An 18626-nucleotide genomic window follows, 5' to 3' on the forward strand; every position below is an offset into this window, starting at 1 on the left:
TACCCTGTGTGTGTACTGACTGTGAGGATACCCTGTGTGTGTACTGACTGTGAGGCTACCCTGTGTGTGTATTGACTGTGAGAATACCCTGTGTGTGTACTGACTGTGAGAATACCCTGTATGTGTATACTGACTGTGAGGATACCCTGTATGTGAATACTGACTGTGAGGATACCCTGTGTGTGTATACTGACTGTGAGGATACCCTGTGTGTGTACTGACTGTGAGGCTACCCTGTGTGTGTACTGACTGTGAGGCTACCCTGTATGTGTATACTGACTGTGAGGATACCCTGTATGTGTATACTGACTGTGAGGATACCCTGTGTGTATACTGACTGTGAGGCTACCCTGTGTGTGTACTTACTGCTCCATAATGGACAGTTTCACCCCAGTGCTTAGCAGTGTTAGGCAGGAAGACTCTATGAATGCCTCTGCCTTTATGTGCACTATCAGACCTGCGGCTGCTGAAAACTACTGAGCTGACACGTGGACACAGAGTTTTTATTTCTGTCTCTGAATTGTTGGTTAACTTATAATAGGAAAAAATTGCTCCAAAAAAAAAAGCCAAAAAAACTGAGTTGGCTATTTAAAATCAGTGGAGACAAGAATAATTTTTGTTGATGAAGTTGTTTTAGGGTTTTCGAGGGGCAGTGTTTCCCCTCTTGTCCCCTAGTTCTGGGACTAGAGCCTGCTCCACCACTTTAGCTAGAAACTTAAACTCTTCTGTTAAGCTGGGCACTGTATAGAAATGTCTCTTTTAGATACATCAGGTACATTTCAGATCGAGTATTTGTTGGAATTTAAAATAGTATTTATATTTCCAAGCTCATTTGAAGAATGAAAGCTACTTCTGGAGTGTGCTGATTCAAAGCTATTTGTGCGACTGCATGGTAGGCCAGGCCTGAGAGCCTGAGCACTGGGTTCCTTCAGAAAAAAAGAGCTAGTAAGCAGGGCTGCAGGTGAGTTGTGAGCCACCGCTATGCTCAGCAAGTGGGCGTGTTCCTGTCCACCTTTTGGTTTTGCTTGAAATAAGTACTTACTTTGCTGTAGTTTTCTGTGGTCCACCATGACTAATTGCCACAAATCTGGTGTCTTTCAGGTAGAAGTTTTGTTTTTGTTTTTCCTCACAGCAACAGAAGCTTGATGCCCAAATTCAGTGTCATTAAGCCAAGGTTGAGGTTTTGACAAGGAGTCAATTTTTCCCTTGTCTCTTCTGTTCCTAGGGATGACCCCATCACTCACTGGTCCTCCATATTTACAATCTCTTCCTCTTGTCATTCCCCTCTGCCTCCCTTTTGTAAGGGGTGTGCGACTGGATGGAAGAGTTTGGTCATTCCATCAGTCCTTCTCCCATAATTAACACGCCCTGTCTGGTTCCTGGGAATCAGGCAACAGAACAGGGGTTGGCCTGACATTACTCAGCCTACTGATGTTGCTAGTTTTATCTTCACATGATGAGAGCTAATCTATTTGCATTAGGTCACGTGCAAAACAGTATATTCATTAGGTATTTATGAAACTCTTCCACCTTGTTCTGTCCATGCCTGGCCACTTCCTGCTGCCTGATGAGGTAACCATAGCAACAGTGATATTAAACAATGTTTACCGCCTGTCCTGCTTCCTGTTGCCCTGTGGGAGTAATGTGTTTTCTGTAACATTGTTACATGTGCAGATGCACACTTGTCTTCGTGGACTGGAAACAGCATATACAGACAGACAGATAAGAAACAGCCTCCCAGGGCACGCATTGCTGTGCTGTGCAGTCCTGTAACATGTGAGATTGGTTTTATTAGAATATGATACAGCTAAAACAAATTTCTATAGTCTAAGTGATGCAGTAACCATGGTAACAGTGATATAAACAAGGTGTTAAACTGCCTGTCCTGTAAAAGCAGAGCATGGAGAGCAATGTACACTAAGTGTGCAGGAGGTTCTGTTGTCTAGTTTATAAATGTGTACCCCAACTACATCTAACAGAGTCCTGTAACTATCCATCATTTAGTTATGCATGACCACATGTGGGTACAGAAGTAGGTATCACCATCTTGGAATATGTCTATAAATGTTCTTTTGAGTAACACAAAGTAAACTTGCTGCACAAATGCATATATCCTGACATTTATTATATGTATTCAAGTATGTAATAAATTTTATTGTGTTACCTAATAGCTCTTGCATACCATGTTATCAAATAGTAACTCAGAATGAGTCTCCATTCTGGAGAATATCACAATGGAAGATACTCAATACCAGTGTGTAAAAGTCAGTGTCCCTTAAATCATTGGCAATTTCTAATTTGGTTCTCTTTCCATTAAGGTGGTGATGTTACCAAAAGTAAGGAAGAGAACTACTTTCTTTATTCTATAATGTAACAGAAAAACCTCTTCCTCTTCTCATGTGAGCCATGGTTATGACATGTGTACTACCTTTTATTTAAAGCTGGCCCCAGTTAATGGTTGGGACTCAAATTTATCTTGAGTTTTCGTTATGGCAAAAGATGAACAAAGCCTAGGTACTTGGTTACACAATATCTAAATGTGAGAGAAGTCATGATACAAAGCTAAGAAAGGTACACATAGCTCCTTGTGCCTGGCACTATCTAGTTCTTGAATGACATCAAGGTGTCAGTCCTATAATATCAGAAGCCAGACTGGTCTACATAGTAGGTTCTGTGCCAGCTGGGGCTATATAGTGAGACCATGTCTCAAAATGTAAACAAAGAGTTGGTTTGTTGTTGTTGTTTATTGCTCTTGTGATACAGTAATAGTTTCATGGTATTACAAGCTCTTCAGGTCATTTCCCCAGGAGCTGCTTCTTATTGCCATGTCTTAGTTCCCCAAGTTTATCAAACTGAATGTGTCTTATCTACAGTGTCCTTGTTTATTCCCTATTATGTGGTAAATTCATACAAGCCCTTGTGTCTCATGTGGTAATCTTGAGCAGTTAAAACTCTTCCCTTGTTTACATATTTCTCACCTTATTTTCCTAGTAAGTTTGTAGGAAAAGTGCCTTCTGGGGCCACATTAGAGTCTCAAAGTAGAACACATTGGTTCCTAGAAACTTCTAGTGTCCCCTCACCATTACTAATTCAGGATACCTTTCAGAATGCATCTGAAGTTAAATCATACAGAAGGAAGTAATAACATTTTAGTAAAACGTTTCCATTTTCATTGCAAAAAAAAGAGAACTAAATCTATTCTTTAACACAGGTGATGTCTTTACCCATAATCTGCCTGTGCACTTCCTTATCCCAAATGGGACTCAGGAGACACCAGAAGAGACTCAGGGAACATCAAGAATGGAGGGGTGTGTGTACTCTAGGCAGCACTCCTTACTCTACATTTGCAGGTTGCTGTGGAAGGCTGACCTAGAAGTGTCAAACCCCTCATGGATGCCTGCTTCTGTTTCCTTAAAGCCTGTTCTGTGTTGGCCTTAGGTGGAACTGTAGCATCCATTTTGAATCCCTGCTTTGCTCTGTGTGTGAGGCAATTTTAAGATCTCTGCAAGTCTTGGTCTCTTTGTCTGTAGATGAACAAGATAGGGCCCACTCATGGGTTACTCACATTTGCTCCATTTTGGAACAGCATCATTTGTGTGGTCTCCCAGAAATCAGAGTATCCCACTGTGACAACAAAGAAGCTAAGCTCTGCCTGGGATATTCCCCAGGTGTGTTACTTTGTGCTTGTCCTTAATGTATTTTACAGAAGTATAAGACAGTGAATTGTCTGAGATGTCAATGTGTGTGAAGAATACCATGCTAGAAAATCTGACAGGTACTGATAATTTGACCCTCTTGCTCACAGGGGAAGAGGAGGAGTCACAGCCAGGCCTGTTGCAGTTGGGGTACCACGTGGGACACCAACTCCCCGAGGAGTCCTTTCCACCCGAGGGCCAGTGAGCCGGGGAAGAGGCCTTCTCACTCCCAGAGCAAGAGGTGTCCCCCCAACCGGATACAGACCTCCCCCGCCACCCCCAACACAGGAGACCTATGGAGAGTATGTAAGTAAAGGTGATGGTGTTGGAGACCAAGTTGATCTAGTCCAGATAATGTGTCACCTTTGCTTCTCTTGTTCACCTCCTCAGCTTAGCAAATAGTTGACATTAAAACCACTTAGCAAAGGGATTCAAAAGTATAGGATCAGTTTCAAGGCTGCTTAAAACTAAGTCAGAATTTCAGCTGTAAGGAATGCAACATGGGTCAAGCAGAGAGCTATTAAGCTTGTCCATGAATGGACTAGAACACTGTTTCTTTCATATTCCAGTTCAGGTTGCATCTGAGGAAGTCAGTCAGTTGAAAAGTGATTGCCTAAAAGTCCTGAGATGGTGTTACAACCTTTTCATGTCTCATCTCCATCTGCTCAGTAAGCTTCGTAAGGAAGTTCTTTTCAGTCAAGAAAATTAAAATTCCATTTTTTTTGCACTGATTAGTTTTCTTTACCAATTCAGAGTCTCAGGTATGGCTTGTAGTTAAGGTAAGAGAAAGAAATAGAACTGAAAAAGTAGTACAGAAGTGAAGGGACTCAGTAAGAATGTCAATGCGTAGGATTCTTGGTATTGGTTCCTTGTTATCACAGGTAGAAAAAAATGAGAAGTCAATAATAGATGGTCGTACTGAAGGGAAGTCAAAGGGAAGTTGTCAAGGGCAATAGTGGCAGGAATCAGATATTGGAAGTAAGATCTCTTACTCTACTGTGCTATGAAGGTACTTCGCACAGTTTCTAAGAGGTTGCAGTTATCCCAGAGTCTCTAGAATCCTGCTTAATATCATCTGTGGCTGCTTTGACTTCCACATTCTGAACTTAAAAGAAGTCCATGAGAATTGTCTTTTTAGGGTTTTGGCCTAGACTGCCCTTCCCATATCATCTGCTTGCTTTTGCTGCTTTTGTGTAGGTCAGCTATTGCAGGAGAACCTCATGGGGGCAGCTGCAGAACTCTTGAGTATTACAGCTATTGTTACAGTCACTCTCTCACATAAACTGAACATGTGGATGGGTGGGCAGGGATGGGCCATCCTTAGCTCCTTTGACTTAGCAGAGAGCCCTTCATTTATACTCAACATGCTGTTGTTTAGAATCAGATTCTCTGTCTTGCTGTTGAGCCTCTTTGCTCTTTTTTCATCCCCTAACATTGTTGGTTTTCCTGTTTCCTTATATTCTTGTGAAACTGACAGTGATGGCCATGCCTTGAGTTCTTCCACAAATGTTGACCCTTCCAAAAGGAATAGGGGCCACAAATACAAAGAATGCTGTTGAAGTTCTTGTGGCTGTGTGCCATAGTCACAGTATTCCCAGCTGGCTTAGCCGACAGGTCTTGGACCAACATGGATGGATGATGTTCTAGAAATTGCCAGGCAGGGATTGTGGAGAATCAGATCGTGGAATCTCTTTCACCATCTATTTGAAATGAGTTAGGCAATGGAGGTTACCACTGACTTGATTAAGGACAGTTTGTGTCCCTTTCTGTTTTCAGGACTTAGCTGGTTTATGGCACCTTAAGTTGGTGAGAGAAAATGGAGAACTATGAAGAAGAAAGGGTGGGGGATAAGAATTTAAAAATACAATAACCCGAAGTAAATTAGAGACCTTTTTGCTGTTTTAAGGATATCAGACTTTCCCTATGTCTAAGGAGAGTTCTTCTGCAGTTCAGAAATGTAAATTCTAAAGATGTCCTTGAGGCCTGGGACTTAGCTTATTTGCATAGCACACATGCAGCCTCGGATTTGATTCCTGACACTATAGTGAATAATAATTTTTAAAAGTCCTTAACAGATATTCAGTAGCAAAAAAACTTTATTTCCATAACTCTTGTTTGATTATATTTAACTGGCCCAGTTTCATTTTTAAAAATTGATTTAGCACTTATTGTCTTGGTGGCTATTTCTAAAGTATATATGAAGATGGGGTATCATGCAGTGGTTTATTTACACCTAGCCTGGAGGAGGAATCCTGGTGTGTGTGTGTGTGTGTGTGTGTGTGTGTGTGTGTGTGTGTGTGTGTGTGTATTTGAAATCCTGCATACTTGATGCCTTGTTGAGAAAGCCTGTCTGGATACTTGAGATAGTGCATCGTCTTAATAATGAGTATTCTAAAATAGAACGACATTCTCATACAGGCCCAAGAAAGGCACAGTTAATGGCCATGTTGTCATTAATTTCGCTATGTAGAGAACTCATCTCAAGGATGTGGAAGGAGGACTCGCAGGGATGTCCTGATGCAACTGGATGGATTTCTCCCTGGATGAGTGATGGAGAGCTGCATCCTCTGAAATGCCTCTGAGCCCAGTGTTTTCATCAATAGTCACAATCACAAAGGATTCTCTGACTCAGTCACCCAGAAGAGTGGTGCTGTCTGATAGTGTGTGTGGGGGATTACCATCCCGGAGAGCATAGGCTGCACGTGCAGAGGCTGCAAGTAGAGCTGCCTCGCCATGGTCAACACAAAGCCTCCCCTTGAATAGGCTAACAAATATTCCAGGAAACCAAAGAAGATCACCGTTGCTATTTTCAAAAAAATGCAGAAAATAGATACTGGATGTGTTTTCAGTCTTTGAGTATGCACCAGGGCCTTCTTGCACTTGCTTTAAGGTAGAGAAATTAGCCATAATTACTGTAACCCCACGTTTCTTTTTCTGAAGAACAAGAAGTTACTTTTTCCCTGTGACACCAACCTATTTCTTATACCCAACTGAAACTTTAATTAGTGTAACCTATAGTGTTTTCACTGTGAGCACTTTAACAGTTCAAAGTGTGACCACACAGGAAGACGACACCTGGCAGATCCTAACATTCCTGCAGTCTCGGGGCATGCTGCTTTTTGGTCACAGTAAAAGAAAACACACACATGGGCAGGCATGCATCCCTGTTGTACGTGGCAGCTGCATTTCTGTCCCTGAAGGATCTTATCAGTTATCTGCAACTGACAAACTGCAAAAGGGAAAGGCTCTCTCGCAGTGCTGCTTTTATAGAGGATTTTATTCTCCTTGCACAATCTTAGGCACTCATCAGTCAGTGCTGGGAGGAGGATGCCTGGTCTGGGTGGAGTTCCTGCTGTTGTCAGACTTCACATTTGCTCTGTATATGTGGGTCTCCTGGCACACCAAACTCTGTGGACAGTATCCGTTGTCTTACAGTTTACCTTGATTGGGCACAAGCTCTCTTAAGTTATCAGAGATCCTACAGGTTACCCCACAACACTCTCCCTCCCAGTCCTAAGTAAGCAATGGACCTCTGGCTCCTTACAGTTTCTGCCTGACATGGCCACACATGGCAAGAGCCACAGTCAACTCTTCAGGTGTTCAAGTTGTCAGGGCAACGCTGCCTTGCTGACCTATTACCATTGTAGTATTTGTTATGACTGATGTGTTAGTCTGGGAATAAGTAACAGCTCTGCTTTAATGGAAATAATCCTTTATCGGGAACCAAATACTGTTGACTGTGCAAGGATAGCCACAGGCATGGATTCAAGTCACCATGCATGACATGTCCAGCAGTAACACGGGTTATGCAAAAGCTTTGTAGGCAGATTTTACACATGCTGTCACTCTCTCCTACTGAGAGGAGAGAAACTGGTTTAGAATTCTACAAGGGTCCTCAGGATGAAGCTGAGTGTCTGTCCTGTCCTCCGACTGACTGTTGGACCATCAGCTGCCTTTTGTTCACAGCATGTCAGCTTGCAGGCCTCCTTTGTGCTGTGCACTCCTCAACAACACAGAGACCTGAGCATCGCCTGCCTTCCCACAGCTCTTGGCTTCTTTTAGTGCGTTTTCTAGTCTTAACTGTCCCCTGCTCCAGCTGAAGCCTTTGTCCTCATTAGGCATTGCTAGTGTCAAAGGCCAAAGAAAAAAACGGATGATTGAATTGGAAGATCTGAATAGCCGTTGTTGTTTTCAATTATAGGATTGAACAATACTTTATCCCATAAAACAGAGTGAATGTGCAGTGAGCCAAGCAGGGGAGATTAAGGTGGTAGAGACACACATAAAAAGAGCTGAAGAAAACAGCCAGAAAGGAAAAGGCAGATGGGTCATTTCAGAAGGCTTTCCTTGTGAGGGAAGGGCCAAGACACAACACTGGAAAAGCTTACCCCAAGGAGGAGCAGGGCCAACGGAACCCATGACCTCTAACACGGCCATTTGGAAAGTTTGGTGGCTTGTCTCTCTAGCCTGGTGCTTTGCCGACCTTATAAGCAGCTCAGGTCCGGTGACAGGAACTGGAGCTTGAGTGACTGCTTTCTTGCTTGCTTACGTTCTTCCAGGACACTGGACTCTCCAATTTGTTTAGATGGCTGTGTCACCTCTTGGCCACTTAGCCCTGTCCCTGCCTTTAGCTCCCTGACTTGGCTTTGTGAGCAGTAGGCAGTGTGTTTCTTGCCTTTATGTTTATCTCTATTTGCAGGAGCCTTTCTTGGGGCCTGACAGTTTATAGATGCCACCTAACGGTACCAAAGGTGACTAACTTGGCTATTACTGTGCTATATCTAATTCATGGCTATGTCTTCATATGCTCTCCCACCTTCTTAATGAAGTAAAATGGACTATTTTAAACCAGTTTTCGTGAACAGTAGAGGGTTCATTCAATGAACTAAGAAATATGAAACACTAGTTGCATTTAATGAGGAATCTGTTAGTCCTAAAGGCTAACAGGGCATTCCAGCATCCTTTTGGATGCACTCTGTTATTTTTATCCTTGTTATTTAGCCTTTCTGGGATGGAGAGTCTTCTCTGTTTGTAGATGATACTGATACAGTAGCTGGCAGATCTGCAGTCCCTCTCCATGTCTGTAACTTTGCCTAGCTTGAGGAGTCCATACTGGGGTGTTTCTCCATGGACACTTGGCTTCCTTTAACAACCCAAGAGAGGGCTAATCAGAAACTAATTCCATCAAGTAGAAAGGCTGATTTCAAATACAAAAAGCAAGTATTAAAATAAGGATAAAAAAAACTGAAGCTGAGTGGCTGTGGATATTGGGAATACTAAAATAGTTTTGAAAAAAAGTTATTTGGCTTGTTGTATATGCGTGTATGCAGTTGTGTGTCAGCAGGTCAGAGGACAATTTAGAGGAGTCAGTTCTCTCATTTTACTATGTGGCTCCAAGGGACAGAGCTTGTTATGATTATAAAAAGATAAAGAGATATAAGAATATATTCTATGGGGGTGTGGTGAGGTGTGGGGCAAGGGGGTGCCTCAGCTGGCTCCTGCCAAAGCATCCCTTCCCCCTGAGAGACCAGCCACAGGATGGTATAGTATAGAATAGAGTTTATTCAGGGCATGGGGAGGGGAGTTAAGAAAGTAGTAGAGGCAGAGAGAAGGAGAGAGTAGAGAAGTAGAGGCCAGCCATGACCATGGGGAAAGGGGGGAAGGAAATGGGGAAGAGAGGGGGAGCAAGAAGGCAAGAGGCAAGGAAGAGAAGCAGGAGTAAGAAAGGAGGGGGCAAGCAGCCCTGTTTATAGTGGGCCAGTTATACCTGTCTGTCGCCAGCTAACTGTGGGGAGGAGCATACCTGGCTATTGCCTGGTAACTGTGTTGGTGGAGTCTAGACAGAATACTAACAGAGCTTAGGTTGTCAAGCTTGGCAGAGTGCCTTTACTCACTGAGCCATCATGCTGACCCCAGAAATGGCTCTAAAAAGTCAGATTTGTTGATTCCTTCATGATGCATAAACTTAAATTGTCTTAGAAATTCAATCATATTATTCTGATTCTCTGATTCATTTAATTATGATTGATTCAACTTTGAAGCCTGGGCAATGTCTCCTGCTGTCTTAATAAGGTACCGTTGGCACTCAATGTATAAGACTGAACTGAGATGTAAATCTCCTATCTTAGCTTGTGGGGAATTCTGTGTGCAGTCCTAGAAGTTGGTAAAAATAATGAAGGTCTTGGATATGTTTCTGTTATACAGCCACAACTTGCTTATTAAATAGAGGAGGCGACTGTTCTGAAGTTGCCTGTGTGGTGTGTATGGCCTTGGAAGGCTGTACTCTGTAAATTAGAGGGACAGCAAAGGCTCCTCCAGTTGACAGCTCAGAATGGCAGAAGCAAGCGTCCTTGTCCCTGCACGCCCGCCCCCCAGGTTCCCAGGAGGCAGCAAGCAGGCATCTGCATGCTCCATAGGGATATGGTGAGTGGTGAGCAGGCTGCTCTAAGTTTCACTTTCAGAATTGTTTATGCAACTCAGAGGAGCACTCCTGGCTGTGCCTTGCCTGGAAATGAAGGACAGGGCTCACCAAGTCTCAGATCAGCACCCAGCCAATGCCACAATGGCTCCTGAGGGCTAAGAGGGAATGGAACGAGCTAGGATTAGGTCCCTAGACCAAAGCTGTTGTTTTCCATATACTCACTCAGAGAATGCTATAGGCCAGAAGAAATAAGAAAATGAGCAAAAGAGTACCAGAGTCAGAGCTCGAAGCAAGCTCATTAAGTGTAGCCAGCCATGCACTTTACGCCAGTGACGTCACCACTCATTTGTGTTGACATTGAATGGGCCTGTGGCACCTGGAGTAACTTCATTTGTGAATGACCACAGAACCAATAAAGCAGCAAGCTCTTGTCAATGATTCATGTATTCCATTCCAATTCAGGGACCCATTGTGCTCTACAACTGCTTTGAATGAGAGACCAGGCAGCTGCCCTTTATATGGTGACTATGAAGCCCCAGTATATGAAGCCCCGGTATATCAGGCATGCTTTGCCTGCCACTTCAGGAGAGTATTTCCTCACAAGATGTCAGCTGTGGCTCAAGCCCATTGAGGGTCAGATGCTTTTGAGTAGAAGCAGAGGCCCCCCAGCTTGCCCTGTTCCCTTCCATTATGGTCCATTAAAGCTGTACTAGATGGAAGCTGTTTTGACGAAAATGGTCTCCTCACCTGTCACTTGGGAACACTTTACCACTTCCTCCATTGTGCTAGGAATGAACTCTTTTGACATCCCAGTGCAGAAACACCAGGGAGGCCATTAGGGAAAGCCAGGCGTGTTTGACATTTACCTATCACTCCTTAGCAGAGAGTGTGTGTGAAGAGTCAAGATGGAGGAATGTTCTCACTCACCCTTGCCTGAAGTTTTGGGGTTTTGGTTGTTGTTTCATTTGTTTTATTGTTGCTGTTTCTGAGACAGCTGTTACTGTGTATATCAGGGTGGCCTTGAACTCAGAGACCTGCTCTTCCCTGCCTCCCAAGTGCTATTTATGGTCATAGGTGTGTGTCTGTGTCGCCATACATGGTTTTACCGAAAACTAATGCGGGCAGATTTTGGAACTTTGTGCAGAAGAAGGATTTGCTGTCTTCCCCTTTCCCCAGTGCAGCCCTTGCTGGATACTGTTGACAGGTAACTAATTCCTGTCTGCTTCAACCCGCCTGTTTGCCATAGTCAACATTTTGATTAAAACAAAGTACAGACTATGAAAAGGTTATTTATGAAAATGCATTTTTTTAAAAAAACCATAAACATGATTTGAAAAGCCCACAGATAACTCATTTAGATAAAAACATGAATGTTGTATAATTTCTTACATTCCGTTTAACAGAAGTAAGAGTGAAGATCAAGAATCCGCAGTTTGTAGGAATGATCTGTTGGATACCTCACAAGTCAGGCCCCTTCCTAAACTGCTTGAATAGCAGACTCATTTCAGGAATGGAAAACTGCACAAAATAATTCCACATGTTACATGAATCCCCGCAGGATACAGACACTTTTCTCTCACCTCCTTCGTGGTCACTTTCAGCTGAGATTATAATTCCTGTGCTAATGTCAGATGAGCCACTGGTTGTGTGTGGTCTCCTCCAGCTCTTTCCCCCCTCACTTTCATCTGCTCACAGCCTGGTTTCCTTCAGGTGGTCAGCGTCCTGTGTGGCTGCATTGTCATCTTAACAGTGACTTGATCTTTCCTGTTTGACACTTTCCCAGAAAGTTATTGATGGCAGGCAGACACAGTGCCCCTTTTTATCATCAGGGCCCCATGTTTGGGAAAGACTCTGTGGTTTCTTGATAGCGAGAAAAAACACAGTTGACTTTAAGGGTAATAATATACATAGCTAACTTGTGTGTAAATAATAGAAAGAGAGGATCAAAGATACAAGGTTTATAGAGGATGTAGGATTACCCTTGGGTAGGGAACTAGTACCCCCCGGATGGGGTAGCCTAGGTTAGCTGGGAGAGATTTCTCTGGAGACTCCTATACCCAGAGAAGGCTGTGGTCCACAGACTAGGAGTTTGATGGCAGGTATGTCACTGATGAAGTTTGTGGCCCTCTTTATCCTCATAGAGATGTTTTATGCTGTATAGTTTATTTGGGGATAAATAGAATGTGAGGTGCATGACAGGATGTGGGTCCTAAAAGACACTTCAGAGCTATTACACTCTAATTTGAATATTTAAACAAAACAAACAACAACAAACAAAACTGTTGGGTAATAGTTTAAAATACAACTACATCAACAACGGGTGATGGCTAGTGAAAGGCTCAGGGGCAGATATAGTAGTAAACTAGGCCACCCAGCTAGCTGGGCTCATCTCCTAGTTCTGCCTCAGTTCCTCATCTACAAATTGGAAATAGTAGCATTTATTACCTAGAGATGCTATCATATCAAAAATACTCAGGGTTCTATCTGTCACCCAAGAATGGCTGCTGTTGACTCGGGCTCTGTCTCCTTTACCAGCAAAGCCTCATCTTTCAGGAAGGAAGACCACCAGAACAGTTCGTACCAGCCAGGGATAAACAGGGAAAAGGGGTGGTTTCAGGTCTTGGCTGGATTTGGAATAGTAGACGTGCCCTGCACTGCTGTGGGAATGCAAATCTGTACACGTGTGCTTTGGAAAAAGTTCTACACTGCTTACAGCACCATCCTCCCCTGCTGCCAGGACCTTGGTGCAGCTGAAGCAACTCCCAACAGAGATACACAAGGGAGTACAGAAGGAGGCTCAGTGGGAAACCAATAGGCAAAAACAAGCTGAAGACTGCTCTGACCCAGGTGGAGGAGATAAACAAGCAGCAGCCAGATCACGATCACGCACAGCAGTGTTTCAAGGCAAGGGGAGGAAGCAGTATTTGCCATGTACAGCAACGGGAATGGGTCCCACAAGTCATCACCCTGAATGAAAGAAACATGGCCCCAAATCGTAGCTATTCTGACTCTTATCTGCATAAAACTCAAGTGACTAAAACCCTCAGCTTGTGTTGAAAGTCGTGATGGTGGAGAAGATAGTAATTGCAAAATGACATAGGGTTAGTTGTCAGAACAGTTGGTGTTCCATGTCTGGATCTGGGTGTTCATTCCTCCTGGCCTGTGACCAGCTGAGCCCCTCAGTACAGTCTCTAAGCTGAGTACTTAGGCCTTTCATTTTATGACTCACTTTGCTCTTGAGTAAAACACTCAAACATTTGATCAACTTGCAAATGAAGAGAGTTTAACTGTTGGGCCCAGTCCTGCCTTTTGAAGCAGAGAAGCTCATTGTCCCTTCAGTGTGGGACTGATAGTGATCTAAAGGGTTCTCAGTGAGCTCTGAACACTGAGCAAGGAAAATTCTTACAGAACTTAGAGCCAAATGCTTTCAGGTCCACCTCTGCATTGGTGGGCCCGCAGCACCTTCCTATTTCCATAGAGCTGACATCACTGGGCCCGCCTTTTTTGGCCAGTCATCACTCAGACAGAGGTCCATGACATCCATCCCTGCCAACCATGTATTCATTCAGAAAGTATCCTTGGATGCTTGCATAGTGGCAGACAAGACCTGATATATGTACTAGGTATTAGTAAAAATCTGCTCCCCTGCTGGGTTGAAGAAGAAGATGGAGAAAAACCAGCAAACAAAGGAGGGTATTTAAATAAATAAAAACTCAAAAAGGAAAAGAGGAAGAAAGATACTAGTTCACCAGATAGACAAAGCTAGAGTCTGAACACTTAACTCATACTCTTGACTGGTTATCTCTTGTGGCATCCTTTCTCAGCCCTTCATCCTCTAAATCAGAAATTGTCTCAAGGGTGGTCCCTGACTGCTATCAGTCCAGATGCACAGGAGCAAAGTTGATTTTATGTCTAGTTGGTGCCTTAGATCTGAGAAGCTCCCCCCCTCTTTCCTGCCATTATGGCATTTCTAGTTTAACACTTAATTGTTTTCCCAGTTATAGTTATTCCTTCCCTTTGCTTGTAAGATTTCTAATTTAACTGTGTCACTGTTTATTGATTTTTACGTTTTGAGTACCTAGAAAATCCAACCAGTGTCCTTCTATGTTTGTTAGGTGCAACATCAGAAGAAGACATTCTGTAGTAGCTGGCAGACATATCTCTAAAGACCATATCAGAATCTGTGCAGAACATTCAGTTCTTAATTCAGGCACGGCTTTAAGACTTTCACAGAAGTCATGCTTGGATAGCTTGGATCTTTTTTCTGACTCGGTGGTTCTAGAGTTAAAAGGGTTAAGTCCTTAAATGAAACAGTCGTCTTTATTAGGAAAGTACTGGCCAAACACATTCACCTACTTTTTTTTTTTTTATTAATCTTACACAACCATTGGAAGTAGTAACCACTGCGTTTTGATTCCCACTTTGCAATTTGCCAAGTTGAGGTTCTGAGGGATTAGTGACATCTCCACAGCTATGCAACCCACCCAGGGCCACAAGTGGATTTGGAATGTGACTGTCACATCCGAAGAGCCTGATGGGAGCAGCCTTGAATCCCCGCTTATTAGTGCAAGGTCAACAGGTGCCCATGACATCCCAGAGCTAAAACGTCAGGTTTGATGCAGATGATGTGGGAGGAAGGCAAAACCACTTTGCTCATCTGTTCACTATCACTAAAGATATTGTTGAAGCCACATTGCCCAGGATATTATTTCCCAGGTTCCAGCTACCATTAAATTGTGCAGTCTTTATTATTTTCTTTATAAACTCAACATAATCATTGTAAACCTTAAATTTGCTGAAGCTTTTCGCACTGCATCTGTGTGGAAACTTCTCACCTTTTGAAATGGCCAGTTGTCACCCTAGTTGAAGTGAAAGTATTCATAATATAATTATCTCCCTTTAAAAGGATGCCACACCAAAGCAATATTTTTAATCACACTTATAAATTTTCTCAATTTAAAATGTTTGTCCCAGGCTTAAAGATTATGCTTGATTTTTCTTGACAAAAATTAAACTGGGTAGGCCATGCTGTTTCTTGCGTCCTGGAAGATGGCTTCAGAACAAGTATTCTTGTTACCTGAACCTGTGCCAGGTTGGGTGTGGTCCAGGAAGTTTTCCATGTGTGTCAGAGCACACGCTCGTTCTGTAGCCTGTTGTCCACTCAGGTCCATTGTCCCGGTGCTGTTTATAAGCAGAAAATCTTAGATGTGTGCTTGATGAAGAAGAAGCAAGCTTTGTAGTGAGTGTGCACGAACAGTTCCCTGTATGCCTTTAAACAGTTTTGATGACGTCATTCTGGCATTCCGAAAGAGAATCGAGTTCTAAAGGTCATCACCTGCAGAGCACAGAAGACTGATACTGCGTGTTCACCAAAAACCGTGTCAATGCAGTCCGAGTATCAGGGTTTTCAGCACTGTAATACTCACCGTGCCTGCTTTCTTCTGTAGTGCTGCCTCGGTTCACATTCATCACAAGGAAATATTTATTGTATTTTCTGCTACTTGGTCATCAACAGCAGTTGCTCAGCAGGTGTTGCCATGTTGCCTGCTCTGCATCAGGTGGGAGCAAGGCTGCATGTTCTCCCCGCCCCCACTCGCTTTGCATGCACTCAGTTATCACCTCTACCTCACTGCTCGTAGGGCCTCTTTTTTATCTCTCATGATCTCTCTCTTAGTCCAGTGACCGACATACACACATTATAAAGACACTTACATACACAGACGTGCATAATTTTAAACCTAATTTTCACATGTAAGAGGAAACAAACAGTATTTATCTTCCTGAATCTGGTTGATTAGCCTAGCATAATTACTAACTGGGAGAAGAAAGAAAACCCGCTGGGTGATGTAAGGGAGGGCAGTGGGATACCAATAAGAACAAAGTATAATGATATGTGCACATGAGGTGGGTTGGGGGATGGGAGGGAAGGGGAGGACCAGCAAGGAGAGGGAAGGGGAGGGACTGATCCTAACTCACAGGAACTTTGTAGACTAGAGGGCAAGAAAGGAGTCAGAAAAATAATTACAGTTGCCAAATATATGTGTTATCACACATGATATCAAATATAATAAATATGATAGTCCAAAATGATAATTCAGTTTTCAAGCTAGCATCTGTCATCCAAGTAGGCGGCAGCGGAAAGAACATGTAGACGGACTAGCGATGAGAAGCAGACTGCTTCCTGGGCCCACTCAGGTGCTGATTTGATTTGTGTCTTTAGGAGCCAGGAAACACAGTGCAAATTAGGAAACAGCAAGTCTAGATTTTAGCTAGGTATGTATGGAACAATGTTTAGATGAAGACACTAAAGAGCTAAATGCAAAGCCATGCTTTGTCCTTTTGAAAGATTCTAAATGATAGGAGAGAGTCTAAAGGTTCTAATGAACCTAATTGTGTAGGGTGGACCTCAGGTTTCATATTGCAGTGCCGAGGAGTGGGGTGTGTAAGGTAGGTTAAGGATATAAAAACATTTACTGGATGGTTGGAATACCAGCAGGACAGCAAGGCCAGGGCACTTAACATAGATGTGCCAGGTAGTTGAGGGCATGCCTTTGTATACCTCCGGATAACATGCAGGGGCTCCTTAGATACTTCAAGAACAATTCAGTAATTTACTTGGCATGTGTTTCTACCACCCAGTTAAGTCATTTCTGGTCATCTGAGGAATGGGAAGAAGATGAAAATAATCATGGCACTAGGTGAGAGGAATCAAGGTGGTTTGTCCTGCTTTTACCCAGTGTTCTGCTCAGGAGAACAGTGAGCATTACTGCATCCTCATTGTATGTGTCTGTACCTGATCTGAAGGGATCTTTTAAGACATTGTGAGTTCATAATGTAAGTGAAACACAAGGTGAGCCATCCACCAGGAGTAGTTATAGAAATGTGCTCATTAGGTCAAATGCTGGCATTGTACGGGCACAATGGACTGTTTCATGTGGTTGAAATGTTGTAACAGAATTGAAGCCACCCACTTGAACTTCAGCCTAGAAAGCTGACTAGGCCAAGAGGCAGCAAGGGCAGCGAGATGGTACAGGCACCTGGTGAACTGGCTAGGTTTCTACACTGGAGGCACGGAAGTGAGGCAGAGAAGTAGATGCCTACCTAGCATGTCGTAAAAGAGAATCATCTCTAAGAGGAAATGCAGAAGTGTGAGAAATAACACAAAGATCTCGAGTGTAAAGAAGTCTCTGGTGTATCAGAGTAGTCCTGGTAAAGTGTAGTGAGCCCCTGACTCGAGTCCTACAACAGTGAGCACCTTAGATGTGGGACTCAGCCAGGCTCTCCACATCTTTTCTGTGATGTTTCATTACTCCACTCAATTGCATGTTAAATTATAGCACATAATGTACTCACTGCCGTTTGTACCTGAAAAAGAATGTATTCATATAAAAGTATATAATAAGTAAGGGAAACATGACCAACCAGTGGCTTTGTACATTGGAAAATAAAATTTTAAAAAGAAAGTGGGAGAGAGAACTCAAGGAGATAGCTAAGTCGTAATATCATTAAATTGTCAGACAAAACACAGAAAGGCTGGCCCATGCCTATCTTCCCAGCACTTGGAAGGTAGAGCCAGGAGTTCAAGTTCATCCTCTACTTCACATCAAGTTTCAGGCCAGCCTGGGCCACTTGAGATAGTCTCACAAAAAGAAATAGGGGGAAAACAGTGTTTACAGACCTCATAAGGTCCACCATTCCTCAGCTACTCTTGTTCACTTGCCTGTCCAGCATTCTCTGGTTAATGCTCAGCCTTGTTCTCAGCCTGGGCACTCTTCTTATCCCCAGCGTTTTGGGAAAATCAGCAGAAGAGCATGAGAGTCAGTCAGCTCTTTCTTATTCTGTCATGTCTTTATGTGTCCCATATTTCCATATGCTGTCCATTGAGCAGATATCATTGCTATGATTGGAAGAAGTACAAAATATACACCTCATAGCCAAGTCCAATAATGAAATCATGAAAGAGAGCCACAGATTCATATTGTGAAATAGAAAACGTCTATGTTAGTAATTCAGTGAACTATGAATTGCGTCCTTAAACAGTATTGCAATAACCTGGCAGAATAATTGAGCAAGGATTGAATGGCACAACTATAGACATAAAAGAGTGCACTGCATAACATTAGCTAAAATTTTAAATTTTAGTCACTTACAATCTTAAATATATGTCAAAACTCTTTGCTTGAGCTACACATTATTTCCAGACATCTAACATGTTAGTACAGAAGCCATAGCCTGTGTAGTTTCCAAGTTAAAACCATCCCCACAATGACCTCTGTGCACCACTTGGCTTTGTAGGTCATCCTTTCTTTTCTGCAGTATTGCCAGACAGGGATTTCTGCAGCACAAGGTAATCATGTCACTCAAAACCCAGATATGCAATCCTTAAGTGGCCCTTGACGGATCTCCTGGCTTTTCTTCTTCTTCTTTTTCTTCTTCTTTTTCTTCTTCTTTTTCTTCTTCTTTTTCTTCTTCTTTTTCTTCTTCTTTTTCTTCTTCTTTTTCTTCTTCTT

General features: G+C 43.0%; 1 protein-coding gene across 3 annotated transcripts in view; it reads left to right on the plus strand.

Annotated features, from left to right (window-relative positions):
* The window catches only part of Khdrbs3 (KH RNA binding domain containing, signal transduction associated 3), a 158591-nt gene that overhangs the window by 86295 nt on the left and 53670 nt on the right, over positions 1–18626 (plus strand). For all 3 annotated transcript variants that reach the window (XR_003834967.1, XM_029469898.1, XM_029469899.1), the window contains exon 6: positions 3806–4001. Coding sequence is in view for 2 of the 3 variants with exons in the window: in XM_029469898.1 (XP_029325758.1) it covers positions 3806–4001 (196 nt within the window). In the remaining variant the exon portion in view is untranslated. The remainder of the gene's footprint in view (positions 1–3805; positions 4002–18626) is intronic.

The sequence above is a fragment of the Mus caroli genome, chromosome 15, assembly GCF_900094665.2.
Source record: "Mus caroli chromosome 15, CAROLI_EIJ_v1.1, whole genome shotgun sequence".
NCBI lineage: Eukaryota > Metazoa > Chordata > Mammalia > Rodentia > Muridae > Mus > Mus caroli.